At 52.3% G+C, this 16,663-nt stretch overlaps 1 protein-coding gene and 1 long non-coding RNA gene across 4 annotated transcripts in view; one reads left to right on the top strand and one right to left on the bottom strand.

Moving 5' to 3' along the window:
• Window positions 1–792: 792 nt before the first annotated feature.
• On the bottom strand, window positions 793–11,461 carry LOC142012450 (uncharacterized). The gene is made up of 2 exons (XR_012645349.1): window positions 9,242–11,461; window positions 793–1,165 (listed from the first exon to the last, which is right to left on the bottom strand). It is a non-coding gene; the product is annotated as an uncharacterized LOC142012450 (long non-coding RNA).
• Window positions 8,748–16,663, top strand: part of UGDH (UDP-glucose 6-dehydrogenase) — a 22,893-nt gene continuing 14,977 nt past the window's right edge. For 2 of the 3 annotated variants that reach the window (XM_074992631.1, XM_074992630.1), the window contains exons 1-2: window positions 8,748–9,292; window positions 11,478–11,657. In XM_074992631.1, coding sequence (XP_074848732.1) covers window positions 11,496–11,657 — 162 coding nt within the window. In that variant the 5' untranslated portion in view covers window positions 8,748–9,292; window positions 11,478–11,495. The remainder of the gene's footprint in view (window positions 9,293–11,477; window positions 11,658–16,663) is intronic. The other variant, XM_074992633.1, reaches the window with a different exon arrangement.

The following is a 16,663-nucleotide window of genomic DNA, read 5'->3' as shown; positions in this document are numbered from 1 at the left end:
TGGCTCCTGCAAATGGTGGGGAGCTGGGAAACTGACCTGTGCTGCTGCAGGCGGCTCCCAGGATTGACCCATGCAGAAGCACAGGTCAGTTTCCCAGCTCCCACAAGCAGAGGGGAGCCAGAAGCCAGGCTGCCACCTGGTTCCTGGCTCTATCACTCCTGGGAGCCAAGAAATTGACCAGTGCTGCTGCACCTGGTTTTGGGCTCCCCACCACTCACAGGAGCAGAGGCCCAGGTGCAGGGCCCCTCCACCACCTGGTTCCAACTTATGCTAAATTTGATTTGTGCATGGTTGTCCAGGAACGCAACCTATGCGTAAGTCAGAGGTCTACTGTACAACTGGAAGGAGAGAGCCGCAGTCACTCATATCACCCCAAACTCTGGATATAACAATTAAAAAAAAAAACTGAAACAAAAAGTAATTTTGAGACAAAATATTGAACATTGTTCCAAAAAGTCCTAAACACTTATTTCAATTTTTCTTTTGAAATGCACCTTCATCAAAGATTGCATATTTCTGCAAAAACCATTTTGGTTTCAACAACTTGGCATTTTTCAAGAGAAAAATGTTCCACTGAAAAATTGCTACACAATTCAAAATATCACATAGAGCTATTAACCATCTTAACCTGCCTCTACTTTTTTCCACTACTGGCCTCAATATATTTTATTAATATATATAATAAAATGATGCTACCTATGACAAAAAAAAGAAGAATGCATGAAAGGTGTAAGTTGGACGTTAGGTTGTTTATAAGAATTACTTCAGTTCAATTTACATTGAGAATTCATGCTTCGTAAACACAATATTTATTTACAAGTTCTGTGATGCATACTTCCAGTTAAACAATTTATTGTTCATGTTTAAACAGTCTCTTCAGAGAGCCCAGATATTTAAGTACTGCACTACTGCATGAGAAATTAATGTAAGAATTTGTAACCTGCCAATATTCTTTTGTTACTGCACAATTTCATTCTTATTCGAGTGATGTCCCGTGGGTGCTCCACTGTAGGTGCTGGGCTCGTCCCAGCACTGCGGATCGGAGGCTCTTTGTGGCTGTATCTAGCCAGTCTGTGCATGTGCTGCCATTGTGTCTCTCTGTTCGCCCTCTTTTAATCACGTGTGCGGATCAACTCAAGCCTGTTCCTCAAAATTGCTCCAGAATCTGTGAGAGAGATCAGACAAACAAGCCAGACAATGAAGCGGGGAAGAGGATGGGGCACCCACAGGACACACGTCTCAAAGAACGATAGTTTCTGCACTAAGGTGAGTAACTTCACTTTTTCAACATCATTTACACTGAGGAAGGGCTGCACTACAAGAGAGGGAGATACAAATAAATGTACAAAATATTTTCTATAATAAATAATAAATGTTTGTACCGTGGATTTTATCCTGAAGCCCAAAGTGCATCAGAAATTATAAACATGCTGCCACCAACAAAATGCAGCTACTTCTTGTATAAAGTATAGTCTACAGCGTGATGCACATATGTGGAATGCATAAATTTTGGCCAAAGGTACCGAAGGCAACCCCATCTTTTAACAATGGTAAAATGGGAATCTTTAATGTCCACGTATGACAAACAGAACCTCCATACTTAAAAACCATAAAAACTGCACTGAAGTCTAAGCCTGATAGAATCTGATGTTTTTATAACTTCAATGGATATCAGTGTTTATTTTTAAATACATTTATCCATTTATTGATTTAAATTTTCAGTTGCACATGATTGTGCATTTTAAACATTTTTTATTTGTATCAATGTAAATATCTTAAACATATTTCTTAAACTTTGCCCATCTCCAGAGGTGCATTACGATTTATTGGGCCTCTGGGCATAAAGAATATTTGAGACCCGCTCACCCTGGGGGCCCAGGGGCTTTGGAACCAGACATGTCCATGCCTCCCCACTTTTAAAAATGCCATGCTCACCCACTTTTTAACATGGGCTAGTCGGAGGTGACCCACAGCTGAGGATAGTGGGAGGCATAAACGAAAGGTTCTGGGATTTAATGCCCCACCCTGCTTTTCTCAGAATGCTGCTGTGTCCATACAGCCTGGAAAGGGAGGGAGGGAGAAACAGGCATTTGGCTGTATTTACCACAAGATATAGCAACTGGGAGTCTCAGTCACAGAGCAGGACCCTATTGTGCTAGGTGCAGGCAGCTCCAGGCTGACATTCTCTCCCATGAAACAGAGCTGCTTTACTTTCTTGCTGCATGAACCCCAGTGTTGCCTTGCCTCCACCCCAACACACCTCAGCAGGTGCTCTACAAAGCAGGCAGCACAGCTAGGACTCCAGCAACAGAAAAGGTCGAACATCCCCCTGAAGTGGCAAGGAACTCAGTCTGCAGCCAGCTACCCTGCTGTTTCCTCCTTTCCCTGGGCAGCAGGGACACGGGCTGTGGCCACACTAGAGAGTGACATCGAAATGGCTTATCCCTATCTGTTATTTTGAAATAAGCTATTTAGAAGTAAGTGGCATGGAAGCAACTACACACGAAATGCATCGAAAAGACTCCCAGTCATTTCGAAATGGAGCAGCTACAAAGACACAGCTTAATTTCGAAATAACAGGGCAGGAAATGGCAAGGGCAGAGTCAAATGGCTGATAAGCCCTTCCTGGAGAACAGGCGAGCCAACCCCTTAAAGGGCTCCTCCCAAACACATACCCCGGGCTGAGGACCCTGGCTGCTTGCAGCACGTGACCCCCAGCACAGCACTTGACAGAGCCTTGGTTAGCCACCACACCACTGCCTGCCATCGACCCACAGCACTTCACTGATGGGGACACCTTGGACATCATGGCCAGCCTGATAGCCATCGTGACAGCATGCCATATGAGGCTACATGCTGCCCAACGTGGGGCCAACCTCCTGCAGGCTCCCCTCACGGTGCATCCGGAGCACCCCCTGTTCCAGCTCCACCATCACCTCTGGCGGTACCCCACCAGTGGGGAATGGTGGGATGACGACCAGTGGGTCCGCAACTTCTGGATGACTCAGGCCACCTTCATGGAGCTGTGCCATTGGCTGGCACCAGCACTTCGCCACCAGGACACCCGCATACGGCCCGCGCTACCCCTGGAGAAACGAGTGGCCATCACTCTGTGGAAGCTGGCCATCCCGGACAGCAGCTGCTCAGTTGGCCACCAATTCAGGGTGGGGAAGGCCACCGTCGGGGTCATCCTCCTTGAGGTAAGGTACTCGGGGCCATGCACCCACAGCGGGGTCTGGGGAGGGGGTCCCAAGGTGTGGGGCCCTGGGGACCGGGGCCCAGGGGAGGGGGACCCCATATGCTACCACATACTCATGGGCACCTGTACCCTCTACCCTACAGGTTGTCGCTGCCATCAACAGGATCCTCCTACGCCGCCTGATCCGCCTTGGGGACATGGATGCTGCCATGGCCGGCTTCCAATAGCTGGGATTCCCCAACTGGATCGGTGCGTTGGACAGCACCCACATCGCCATCCGAGCCCCACCACACAGCCGGGGACGGTACATCAACCAAAAGGGCTACCACTCCGTTGTCCTCCAGGCCCTCGTGGATGCCCAAGGACATTTCACCAACATCTGTTTGGGCTGGCTGGCAGGGCCCATGATGCCCGCATCTTGTAGAACTTGTGGCTCTGCAGCAGGATGAGAGAGGGCACCTACACCCCCCCACAGGAGTTGCTGGGGGGATGTGACCATGCCCCTGTGCATCATCACCAACGCTGCCTACCCACTCCAGGCCTGGCTAATGCACCCCTACACGGGACACACCAATGAAAGCCAGGACCTCTTCAGTGCCTACCTCACCCAGGCCAGGAACACTGTGGAGCGGGTATTCGGCCATCTGAAGGCGCGTTTCAGGTGCCCCCGATGTGCCTGGAGGTAGGCCTGCCCAGCGTGCCCGCGGTCATGGGTGCCTGCTATGCACTGCACAACCTCATGGAGATCAAGCAGGAGCTCTTTGTGGCACACTGGGCAGCCAGGTGCGGTCCTGTGTCACCAGGTGCAGCGGGACGGGGTGCACATGTGGGAGGCCCTCCAGGAGACCTTTGCCGGGGGCCCCATGACCTGGCCTGGCTCACTCCACGTAACCCCCCCACCCCCCGTTCTCACCCCTGCCCCACCAGCACCCCCCTTGCCATCTCCACCCAAGGCAGGACACAGCACCATTAAATAAATTCAGTCGCTATTTTTGGAACATAAAGAAAGTGTGACTATTTCCGGGGGTGTGTGTGTGTGTGTGAACTATTTTCATGGGGGGTGGGGGTGAACTATATACATGGGGAGGTGGGGGGCCTCAATCCTCTGTCGGAGTGGCTGGTTGGGAGCCACGACAGCCCCTGGAGCAGCGACCGCCCCAGGTCTGAGGACTACAGTGGGGCCGGGATGGGGCAGGTGGAACAGGGAGGTAGGGCTGGACCAGGGTATCTAGGGACTCAGACTCGCAGGGAGGAGGCGGTGGAGCCACGGATGGGCAGGGTTCACCTGGCCACAGCCAGCGCACCAGCTCCTGCCACTTGGCCAGGGTCATGTCAGCTGGGAGCAGAGCTGCAAGGGCCAGGGGGGCGGAAGGGGCATGAGGGGGGCTGGGGAACAGGGAGGAGCTGAGGAAGAGGGGGGTGGTGTGGAAGAGGGGGAGGCTGGGGCAGAGGGGGATAGTGGGGAAGATGGGGAGGCTGGGGGGGCAGGGAAGAGGAGGGTACTGGGGAGGAAGCAGGGGCTGGGGAGGAGGGGGGGTGCTGCAGGAAAGGCCATCCATGGGGCAGGCGGCTGGGCCAGGCCGTTGGCGATGGCCTGGGTCAGGGTGTCGAGATACCTGGCCACCCAGTCCCAGGCCACCCGCTCCATGGAGAGCCATTCCTGCAGCAAGCGGTTCTGCTCCCGCCATGCAGCTATGTGGGCTGCCGCCAGATCATCTGCCCAGCTGTAGCAGCAGCTCCTCCCACCATGGCACCCGGTTTGCAGAAGCGTCGCCCCCTCGCCCTCCTCTGCTGCTGTGGGGCTCCTGGGCATGTCTAGGGGGCTGGGGTGGCTAGCAGATGCCAAGGCTGTGAAGACATAAGGCGAGAGGGTGATGCCCCATCAGTCATGAGCCCGGGTACCGTGAGCCAGTGGCCTTGTCCCCACTGCCATCCCAACCTGCTTGTGGTGAGGGGCTCTGGGGCAGCCTGTTTTCTGTGGGGTCCGTCAATGTGGGGCCATTAGAGTGGCTGTCCCAGCCCTCCTGGGCTTCTGACCCTCATGGCAGGCCATGGCCCCATGTGGGCCCGCTCCTGGCAATGATGACGGCCATCCCTGGGTCCCTGGCCCATGGCCGTGTGCCTAGGCCTGTACTGGCTGCATTGGGGACCGCCCCCTCCCCTGCATGACCAAGGCACCCAATGCCCGGTCCTATCTGAGGGTTCCTCGGGTGGTTCAGGGGAGGCCTGGGTGGAGGTAGCCTGGCTAGGGCCCTCAGAGGGCTCAGCCATGCACAGTGGTCCCTCACTCCCACTGTCACTGTCCCCGGTGCCAGCAGGTACTTTGGGGCCTGCTTGGGGGGGGGGTGCTGAGGGTCTTGTCTGGGGCTCCTTGCCCTGCCCCTCCAGCCCTGCCATGTCCAGGGTCTCCTTAAGTGGTGCAGCCTCCCTGGGTCCAAGCAGCTGGTAGAGCTCCCTGAAGTAGGGGCAGGTGGCCGGCGCTGCCCAACGGCCTGGCTGAGTCCCTTGCTCGGGCATAGCCCTGCCGCAGCTCCTTCACTTTGGAGCAGACCTGATCGGGGGTCCAGAAGGAGTGGCTGCTTGTGGTGAGGTTGCTGACGAGGTGGGCGGAGGCGTCTGCATTTCTCTTCTGCCCCTCCATCCTGAGCAGGATGTCCACCTACCCCCAGACAGCCCGCAAGTCCTGGACTTCAGCTTCCAGCCAGAGGGCCCCCTTCCTCTTTGGAGGCTGCCCAGAGCCCTGGGAGCCTTGTCACCTGGACCCCTTGGTTGCATGGGGATCCTGGGGGTCTTGGTTGCTGGCCATTGGTCTGGCCACGGTGGGGTGTCACTTCCTGGGGGTGCTAGGGAGTGTCATCTGGCCACCTTGTGCTCTTATGGCTGCCAGCACACACACAGCTTCCTGCATGGGGTTTCTATGTTCCTGCAGCTTTAAGGCACCTGAAGCTGACAGCCATAGAGCTCTGGCTACTGGTGCGAGGGGCGGCTCTGTGGAGGACTTTTCATTTCAAAATGGCAGCCAGGGAGCGGCTACACACATTTAATTTTGAAATTAACATTGAAAGGAAGCATTATTTCCAACACGGGAGTGGAATAACTGTTTTGAAATGAACGCCTTTTAATTTCTAAATTAATTTCTAAATGAGCAATTGCTGTGAAGTCGCTCTCCTGCTCATTTTGAAATTACCCCTCATTTCGAAATAATTTTCAAAATGAGCTGCTAGTGTGGCCACAGCCAGGGAAAGTGCTGCTGCTAGGAAGAACATTGCCTCCTTGCATCTTCTATCTGCTCGGAGCAGCGTATCTCAGGGGAATGGGGACACAGGTTAGGGGCTGCTCATGCTACCCCTAGTTCCTCACCCAGAGGAAATGAAGGGTCTTGGGCGCTAAGTGCTTGCTGGGTACTCTGGCTCGGTGAGCGTTTGTACTCCAGGAGTGCAGCGCACTTCTTTTCAATGACTGGAATCATCTCATTGGAGTTAGCTTCGAACCAGTCGTTCGTGTTTCTAGCTTTTCTTCCAAACACCGACAAGGCCGTGTTGTAAACTGTATCCCTCAGATGTTGCCATTTGGATGTCGCATCAGCGCCCCCAGGGCCGCTGCACAGATTTTCCTGGAGGGTCTCTCTGAACTTTTCAGCTTTCTCCGAGTTTGCCGTTTTTCTGGCGTCAATGCGGGGCCTTCCAGCAGGTTTAGAGCGGTACAGCTTCTTGGGTCTCAGCTTGAGCTTGGAGCAAACTAGCAAGTGATCTGTATCACAGTCAGCACTATGACAGCTGCGTGTCAGAAGGACGTTTTTGAGGTTATTACGCCTAGTGATGACCACATCTAGTTGATGCCAGTGCTTCGAGCGTGGGTGTCTCCACGACACTCTGTGCTGTGGCTTCGTTTGGAAGAATGCGTTTGTGACGCACAGATTGTGGTACATGCACAGTTCAAGGAGACACTGTCCATTGTCATTCATTTTTCCCACACCGAAGTGTCCTAAGCAGGAAGGCCATGAGGCCCAATCAGCTCCAACTCTTACATTGAAGTCACCCAAGATGTACAGTTGTTCACGAGCAGGTATTTGCGCTACAGCAGCACTAAGCACGTCGTAGAACTTGTCTTTTAAAAGACAAGATGACAGATGACACCCCCTAGCACCCCCCAGGAAGTGACACCCCACCATGACCAGACCAATGGCCAGCAGCCAATTTTTTGTACGAAGCACTATTTTTTGTATTATTATTAAATCTGGTCCCTAAACAGCCCCCTTGAAAATTGAACTCAGAAGCCAAGGCTTAGCAGGCTAATGCTCAAACCACCGAGCTATTCCTCCAGGATGAAGAGGAAGCTGATGTTTCCTATGACCCCAAACATCACCTCAGTAGCCTCGGACAATCACAAATTGGAAGTGGCAGAGCAGGGGTTGCATTTTGCAGCAAGGAAGCTGATACAGATCCCCAGCCACTTCAATTAAGCAGCTGGTTTTACAACAGGCTATATACTATGGCAGCACAAATCACAGGCCCCTGCTAGCTTCCTGGATGTGGAGATGGGGACTGAGTTGGGACTTAGTTCCCCTCCTCACCATGGGGCCCTGTCCCCTGCTCCTATTCTCTTGCAGAGGTCCCGAAGGGTTGCCAGGGAGTGGACTGCATATTCTATCTGCTCGGAGCAGCGTACCTCAGGGGAATGGGGACACAGGTTAGGGGCTGCTCTTGTTACCCCTAGTTCCTCACCCAGAGGAAATGAAGGGTCTTGGGCTCCCACAGTGGCCTGGGCTTCCTGGGCAGCTCTCTCCTCCCTGGGGGTTCAGCTTTTGTCCTGGTCAAGGCCTTGGGGGGAAGAAAAGGAGCAGGGGGCCTAGCATCAAGGGGGCCTGCACATGAGCAGGACCAAAATACTTCTGCTGGTGGCCCTGTCCCATTCTAAACAGGGGCCAGTGCTCCTGGGCTTCCCAAATTGGCTGGGATGCTCCAGGCATAGGCCCACGACTCTCTAAATTCGATGATTATTTATGGAAATACATGTGCATGTTCAATTACCTCAACACATTTGCCAAGAAAAACCTACACAAAAAGCCAAGCAGCCCTGTAGCACCTCAAGGACTAACAAAGGTGTTAGGTCCTGAGCTTTTGGGGGACAGAGCCACTTCTCTGAGCCAATAAAAGTCTGGCCGTTCTAAGTGATGCATTTTTCTCACTTTACCGCCTCATAGCTAGAAATCAACTGGAGCGTGAATAGGGTCTGCACATTTCAGCGTACGGTTAAAGGGGCAATAGGAACACGTCCGCGTCTGAAACTTTGATTTGCACCGCAGCCACTGACTGACCTCCCCCTCGCCCCGCCCCGCCCCGCCCCGCGGTGCTGGGTACTCGCCGCATCTCACGCATTCGCCACCGCTTCTCCAAGCCCCCGCCCCTTCAGTCACTCCCCCCCCCCACCCACCAAGCCAGCGCACTCTGCCTTGCCAGCCCCTCCCCGGGAACTGCGGTTCACGGGGCGGGGCTCCGGGAGGGGGAAGGGAGCAGCTGGCAGCAGGCGGCAGAGAAGGGAACTGGGACGCTAGTGGGCGCTGAGCGCCAGCTAATTTTTCCCCGGGAGCGGGAGCGGGAGCTCGCGCTGCCTTTTACGCCGCCGGCAGTGAAACCAAGCCGACGCCGAGGGGGGCGGATGGCGGATGTGCTCAGCAGCTCTGCGGCGGCCTGTGCAGAGAGAACCGCTGTCCCGAGCGGCAGCCGGGCGTGTTTCCGGCCCTACGGGCCCGAAAGGCCGCCCACACCCAGCGGTCGAGCGCGCCCAGCCTCTCCAGCCCCCTGTGTCTGAGGGCGGCGCGAGGCGGAGCACGCGCGGGCCGCCTCCTGCCAGCTGGGCCCGGGGATCCTGGCGGCTCGGCCGGGGCTGAGCTGTCTTGCGGGCATTGGGCAGCCGGAAGCTGTGTAGCGCCCAGGTCCCGCCAGCCTGGGCGGAGCTCAGCCCGCCCCTCCCATGGAAAGCGGCTCTTAAATAGCGGCTCAGGAGGCAGCGGCGGTGGCTGCTCGGCCAGGCGTCTTTTACCTCAGTCCTGCCTCCTTCACCGCCCGCTCGGAGCGTCGGGATCCCCCTTCAGTACGTATCCCAGCCGGGGCGGGGTTTGCCTTCCCGTGCGGCGCCAGCGCGCCGGAGAGCGCGTGTCTTTGGCCCCGGAGGCGGCGAGTGGAGCACGGCTCGTTCCCGTCAGCTGGGCTCACGCACAGCAGGACAAAGGGCTGGCTAGGGACCCGTCCTGCCGTGGCCCCGGCGAGCAGGGCGTAGGGGGGGCGCGCTCTGATTTCTGGCTGGGTTCCTGGGCCGCTGCTGGAGGTTTTCCTCTGCCTTTTGGTGTCTTTTGGCTTCCTGGGATTGGTAGCACATGGCGAACGTGCCCCCTTTTCTGTGGCGTTGCCTGAGCCTGGCTCTTGTCCCACTCCTTCAGTGACTCCTGCATTTCTCTGAAAGCTTTCGCAATAGGCATCCTCTAGGAAGGCTGACCACAAGTATACGCCCTGCCTAAATCAGTCATGCTATTTCGTTTTTGTTAACCCCATTTTCTCTTCTCTGGTTGAAACTTTACATGCCTAGAAAGTAGCCTTGTTTGCCGTAAAGACTGAAGTGCTTCTTCAGGTCCCGGATGACTTGCGGGATACAGTATGAACCATAGTACTCACTGTGGGCTTTCCCTGCTATGCTAGAAGAAAGTGTAGCGCTGAGGCCCCTTCAGCGATCTCTCTGGGAGATAGTTAAAAGGGGCGCTGGTTAGCGTTCGCCTTATTGTAATTTTTTTTTTTTTACAGGGTGTCTAGAATCCAAGTTACCACAAGTGATGTAGTAGTTAAAATGAATTAGTGATAGCAGCATTTTTTTTGGCAGTAGTGAGCCAAGTTTGGTTTGAAAACGAAATTATATTGTTAGTAATGGACTAAGAATTCTCGCTTCTCTGTACCTAAATTATTGTATATACAGTAGTATGCTGATATATTTTGGAAAGTGGGAGGAAAGAAAAGACAGTCTCTACCTAAAAGTATTGCATTGACCTGGAGAATGACTGATAGCTATCACAGTAAGTCTTATGAATTGTAGAGTAGGAGGGGCAGTAGAGCTTGTATGTATCCTGTCATGGTTACAGTGACCCTGAAATACTGAGACAACATGTTTGGTATAATTATATAGTTTTAAGGGCTCGGTGCTGGCTCTTATGAAAACTAGTGGCAAAACACCTACTAATTTAAATGGAAGGAGGATCAGGGTTTAGTGACCGTTGTATTCAAAGGAAGTTATGATAAATACTCTTCCGAAATACCTGAAGTGAACACATTTTAATGACTTGCAGAAGGAAAGGGGGTTAATTGTGAGTAATTTCTCAACAGAATTAATATTAACTGTATTGACTTTATTTCAAAAGATAATTTTGATACCATGCCACCAAGTCTTTAGTCAAGCTCATGTCACTGTTCAGCTTGATTGCTTTGATAGCTGTTTTTGGTACATTTTCCGTACTTGGTAAGCATTATCATTTCCATGATCCGGTCATTGAAGTAGCTGAACAGTCCTGATCCCAAAGACTTCAGTGAGCAGGTTGATCAGTAGCAGACTGAACAGGAATGCTAATTATTAATTTTGAGCATTGTTACTGATAGACTAGCAGTGAATGGTTTACCATGATTTAACGCTGATGAAACTAACTAAAATTTTAAAATTAGTCTGTGAAGTATAGCTAGTATCAAATGGCAGACTCAGCTTACACATTAGACCATGCAGGCAGCACTAGTTCCTTTGTTAAAAAGAAATAATCATTATTTTTAACAAATAACAAGCAGGCCTGTGGCACCTTAGACTAACAAACCTATTAGGTCATGAACTTTCTTTTAAGTTCATCACCTAATAAATCTGTTAGTTTCTCAGGTGCCATAGGATCACTTGTTTGTGAAGTTGCAGACTAACACAGCTACATGTCTGAGACTGTATTTATCACGGAAAACGTTATCAGTTTGCGAATGATCTATGCATGTCTCACTACAAATATGCTTACAGAATTTCCATAGCGGTGTAGCTGGTATTTAACTGTTCCTGGCTACAAGAGACTAGCTAATTTCAATGGTTGTTCAGGTGGGATGCACCTTTTATAATTTATTCCAATTGCATAAGAATGTGTTTCTGCTTGACTGAGGTAGTATAAGAGAAAAATATCAGTGGCTTTTATTGTTTGTTACTGTGTGATGACCTTGCTTCTTTTTATCTCTCTCCCTCCGCTGCCTCCCGGTCCCCTTCTCCCTAGATCTGCGCTAGAGTGACCATGTTTGAAATTAAGAAAATCTGCTGTATTGGTGCAGGTTATGTCGGTGGGCCAACATGTAGCGTCATCGCACATATGTGCCCTAAAATCAAGGTTACAGTTGTTGACGTTAATGAAGCTAGAATCAATGCCTGGAACTCTGATACACTTCCAATTTATGAGGTAAACTTATGCTTATTGTAAGATTTCTGTGGTTAATATAGAGTATTTGCCTCTGCTCAGACAGTCTCCCCCTGGCCATCTTTGGCTTCTAATGGGTGTTCTAGGAGTACCAAATCTATGTGCTTCATTTAAACAGAGTGATCCTTCAACAACCACGCTCTGACCATGTGCTGTAAATAAGGGTTTGAAATGACCACTGGCCACCACAAATTAGTGCTGTCAGATGCTGGAGAGTATTTTGGAGAGATGTCTTACTTAAGCCCTGTGCATCCTGGTCAGGAAAAAATGTTTGCTGTAGCCAGTAAATCATACAAATTCATGCTGCTTTTTGGACCCTGTGTATACTACACACTTTTAGCTGAATCAGCAGACCCAGTTATGACTGAGTTTTTTTCTCCTCTGTTTACCACACTGTGCCATCCACATTACAAATTGGAAATCTCTAAGCCAGGAAGATGATTTGGATCACTGTGGTTAGGTCCCATCCACTCTACAAGCATGATGTAAGTCAGGAGACAATCAGCCATATGTATCCTGCCTTTGTAACTAATTCAGCTGAGCTTCTAGAAAGGAGGGAACCGCTTTCCTGGCTGGTAGAGAGAGGGCTATTCACACTTGTGGAAACAGTCTGTCAGCATTCAAGGAGGCAGTGAAGAATTCACCATTTTTAAATTTTGAGTTTAATAAAACTCACCCTACAGTTTCCAGATGCAATCCTGTGCACCAGGCATTATTTTTGAAAGCTTTATAACAAAAGCCTCTTTTAAAAGTTTGCTTGCAATGGATTTTTTTTCACCTCAAGATCCACCTGCAAAGAACCCCAAATCTTCACATCAGTCTGTGGTAAAGAGCAGTTGTAAAAGAGGTTCAGAGCCAATTATTTCTCAGTATTGGGTTTCCTCTTTCTCTTATTATTTTTTTTTTTTTAAATGTACTGGCATCCAGGTAGCAGAATCTAGTTCTGTGCCAGTTGTTCACTGGAACCTGGTGTTTCTTAAAATTAGGATTTTTGCTAGGGATTTAATCCTTCCTATATAGATTCAGTTTTTTTTTTGTTTTGTTTTAAATACCGAATGATACCCTGATAATCATGAGGGCCGCTTCTACACCTGCACAGTCTTCCAGAAGATGATCATCTGGAGGATTGTCTTCCAGAAGATCTCATCAATACTTAAAACATAGTCTGAAAGAGCTGCTCCTTCTGGAAGATCGCGTCACCACATGTACAGATGCTTTTCCAGAAGAATGGTGCAGGAAATGCTGCGGATGGGGTCGCGTGGCTGGAGAACATTTCTGGGGCTGCTGGCCATGTGTTCCTTTAAAAGGCCTTCCCCAAACAGCCCCTGCTTGCACAAGCTGCCAAGGCCTGCTGTGCTGCTCACAGCAAGGCTGAGCCAGATCCCAGTCCTGACTGCCCCAGCCAGCAGGCATGTACCTCCCAGCAGGGTTGGCCTGACCCAGACGCTGGCCATCCTCCTGGCCACCTTCCATGGCCTCCTGTGGAGATGGAGATCCAGGCCTGTGGGTCCTGACCCCACACTGCCCTTGCTGCCTGCCCCTCCCGCCCAGGCTGTCCTGTGAATCTGGGCCCATGCCACCAGCACCAACTGGTGGGACAGGGTAGTCATGGGGGAGTGGGACAACAAGCACTGGCTGCAGAATCTCTGGGTGAAGAAGAGGAGAGACACTTCTGGAGATGTGCAGCTGCCTTTCCACCATGCGTCAACAGCAGGGGACACAGATGCAGCCAGCCCTCTCTGTGGAAAAGCGCATGGCCATCGCAATATGGAAACTGCACTCCTGACAGCTACCAATCCATGGGGCAGTGGTTCATGGTGGCCATGTCTACCATTGCGGCTGTCCTGGAGGTAAGCCCTGCTGCGGGCCCTGTTCCAGCTGGGGGCAGTGAAGGGAGGTGGGCATGAGGGACCCTTGGGGACTGGGGTGGAGGTGAGGGCCTGGACTGGGGAGCGGGTAGGCCTAGCCCCGGGGGGGATCATCACATGCCTGCTGCTGGAGGGGTGTCCTGGTAAGGGCAGCAGAGGACCCTGTGCAGGGGAAAGGGGCAGTAGCACCCCATGCATGCTCATGTGTGCTCATTCTCTGTCCCCTGCAGGTTGTGGGAGCCATCAACAATGTGCTGGTGCAGAGGCTGGTCACGTTGGGAACCCAGATATGATTGTCAAGGGCTTCACCGAGCTTGGGTTCCCCCACTGCTTTGGGGTGATCAATGGGACACACACCCCATCAGGGCCATGGACCAGAGCAGAGCCACTATGTGAATCGCAAGGGGTAGCTCTCTCCTTCATGGTCCAGGTAGTGGTGGACTCACGGGGAAGGTTCACGGACATATGTGTGGGCTGGCCAGGCAGGGCAGACAGTGCGCTTATCCTCTGCAACACCGTCCTGTTCTGCTGGATGGAGGCTGGAAAGTAATCCCCAAGCAGGAGCGTGCCATTGGGGAGGTTGCCATGCCCCTCTGTCTCATGGGCCGCCCAGCCTACCCTCTGCAGCCCTGGCTGATGCACCCATACACGGGACACTTCACCTGCTCCCAGGAGCTGTTCAGTGCCCAGCTCACATGGCCTGGTATCCTGTGGAGTGTGCCTTCAGCTGCATGAAGGCAAGGTTTAGGTGCCTCCTCACCTGCCTTGATGTGGGGGTGGAGAACGTCCCACAGGTTGTGACTGCCAGCTGTGCCCTCCACAACCTCACTGAGGTGCATGAGGGGACCCTCCCCCAGGGCTGTATGGCAGAGCCAGCCCCTGGATAACAGCAGCCTGCTGTGGTTGCTGACCCACAGCTCAGCTGCGATGAGATCCACACCCAGGAGGTACTCAGGCAGGCATTCACCTGGGCAGGGAATGGGGGGGAGTCAGTATTCCCCTCACCTCACTTCTCCCCACAATAATCAGGGACATGGGAGGTGCAAACTGTAAAATCTGTATGTAAACCTACATGTAGAACCATAGCAAACCATTGTAAATAGTTAGGAACAAATAAACATACTTGTGTAAACCATAATCTGTGTAACTATATATGTGGGTGAGGGAATGGAGGCATAACAACTTGGATGGGGACTGGGACAGGGATGGAGAGCCATGAGCCCTAGCACTTGCCCCAGGTGTGTGGCTCCCCTCGGGTGGTGTTGGGGCTGGGAGGTAGAAGAGGTTGGCCACAGGCTCAACTGGGGGGCGTGGGAGAGGCTGGTCGGGCAGGGCCTGGCACACAGGGCAGAGCATCCCCACCACGTCCCCCCCACATGTCCCACCGCTAGTTGAGTTTGGCCTTGTCCAGGGCCAGTTGCTTCTCCATCAATGTGGTCTGGTACCAGACAGCAGCTGTGTAGGCCATGGCCTCCTTGTTGTGTTCCTGACGTCGGGCCCTCAGGACCCATGGCTGCTGTGCTGTGGGTACTGGGGATGGTCTGGGCCTGGCTGCTAGACTCCCAGGACCTTTGGCCTGGATGGGGCTGGCAGGCCTCAGGCTCCTTGTCCTGCTCTCCTGCCTCTTGGATAGCGCAGCTGTAAAATAGGGGGTAGTGGGTTCACAGGCACACGCGTACCCTGGGTGCATGCCCCCAGCCCAGACCCCAAGGGATGGGCATGTCCCAGGGATGGCCCCTGTGCAGTATCCCGTGGTCTCAGTACACTGGCCCATGAGGCACGATGGCCTAGCAGTGGTGCTGTCTGTGGTGCCCACCTCCACCCCGGGAATGGGCTGGTCGGCCATGGGAGGGACTGGTTCAGATGTGGGGGAGTCCCTGCAGAGGGAGTAGATGGGCTGAGCGCAGCTATGCTGCCCGAGGGTCCCATGGTGTGCTCGTGGGGTTCCCCATGGAGCAGGGTGCTGGAGCTCTGGCTCCATCCAGGAGGGGGCCCTCTGTTTGGGAACCTGGTTGGGGTCCTGGCTGCCCTTGGCCAGCTCCCTGGGGGTGCGCAGGGTGCCGGCCTGCTGACCAGCTGTATGTCTCGGGGCTTAGTGGGTCACGCAGGGCCTTGGAGTGTGCCTGGCAGCTCTGCATGTGCTGCCTGCATCCACACTTACTGCTTCCTGTCATGGGGTCTCTGGGTCCTTGGAACTTTAAAGGGGGCCAGACCCAGAGACCACAGAGCCCAGCAGGGGCTTCCTGGAGAGTGTCTGCACTCCAGCTGGCTACCACTGTGGTGGACCTCTTCTTCCGGAAGAAGTGGTCTGCAAGTGCCTATACATGCTTTCTGCTGGAAGAAAGTGTTTTTCCACTTTTGAGAGCAGAGTAAGGACTCCGGAAAATGTGGTGTTTTTCTTCCCAAAGAGCACACCTCGTATGTAGACGCTCCACAGATCTTCTGAAAGAATGTGTGTGTGTATAGAATCCTCCCGGGAGTGCCAAGTGCTTTTAATTTCCTGTGCAGTAACACTTACATTTTTTATTTTGATTTTTAGTTATGTTTCAGTAAACATACACAAAACCAGCAGGAGGGATAGTTTGGTGGTTTGCACCTTGGCCTGTTAAACCCAGGGTTGAGAGTTCAATCCTTAGGGAGGCTATCCAGGGATTGGAACAAACAAGTGTCAGGGATGATGCTTGGCTCTGCCAAGAGGGTAGAGGACTGGACTAGATGACCTCCCAAGGTCCCTTCTGGTTCTAAGAGCTGTGTATTCTAATCTGTGTCATAAATCTGTTGCTGTGCAACCATTGTAATTGGCTTTTACACTGCAAATGGGCTTCTAATATCCTGTATACAAATTACCCTTTTTAAAACTTAGTATTTTACATTTTTTTTCCTCATTGAGGGGTAGCTTTCCCCAGCCCCTTGTATAATAACATGAAAATAACAGAGAACTTGCTAACCCAGCACTCAAGATATACCTGCCCACAATTTCAATAGAAAATGCTGATATTTTAACTCAGTCCTCAAAAGTAATGAAAGTAGAATTCTACAATGCTGCCTCACATAGTCTTTTTGGCCACAATAAGGTACAAGCTTGTTTCTTGTCTTCTGATTATTTCTTGCTTTTACCCA

Source organism: Carettochelys insculpta, chromosome 4, assembly GCF_033958435.1.
Source record: "Carettochelys insculpta isolate YL-2023 chromosome 4, ASM3395843v1, whole genome shotgun sequence".
NCBI classification, from domain to species: domain Eukaryota; kingdom Metazoa; phylum Chordata; order Testudines; family Carettochelyidae; genus Carettochelys; species Carettochelys insculpta.
This window is presented reverse-complemented; position numbering and strand designations above follow the sequence as displayed.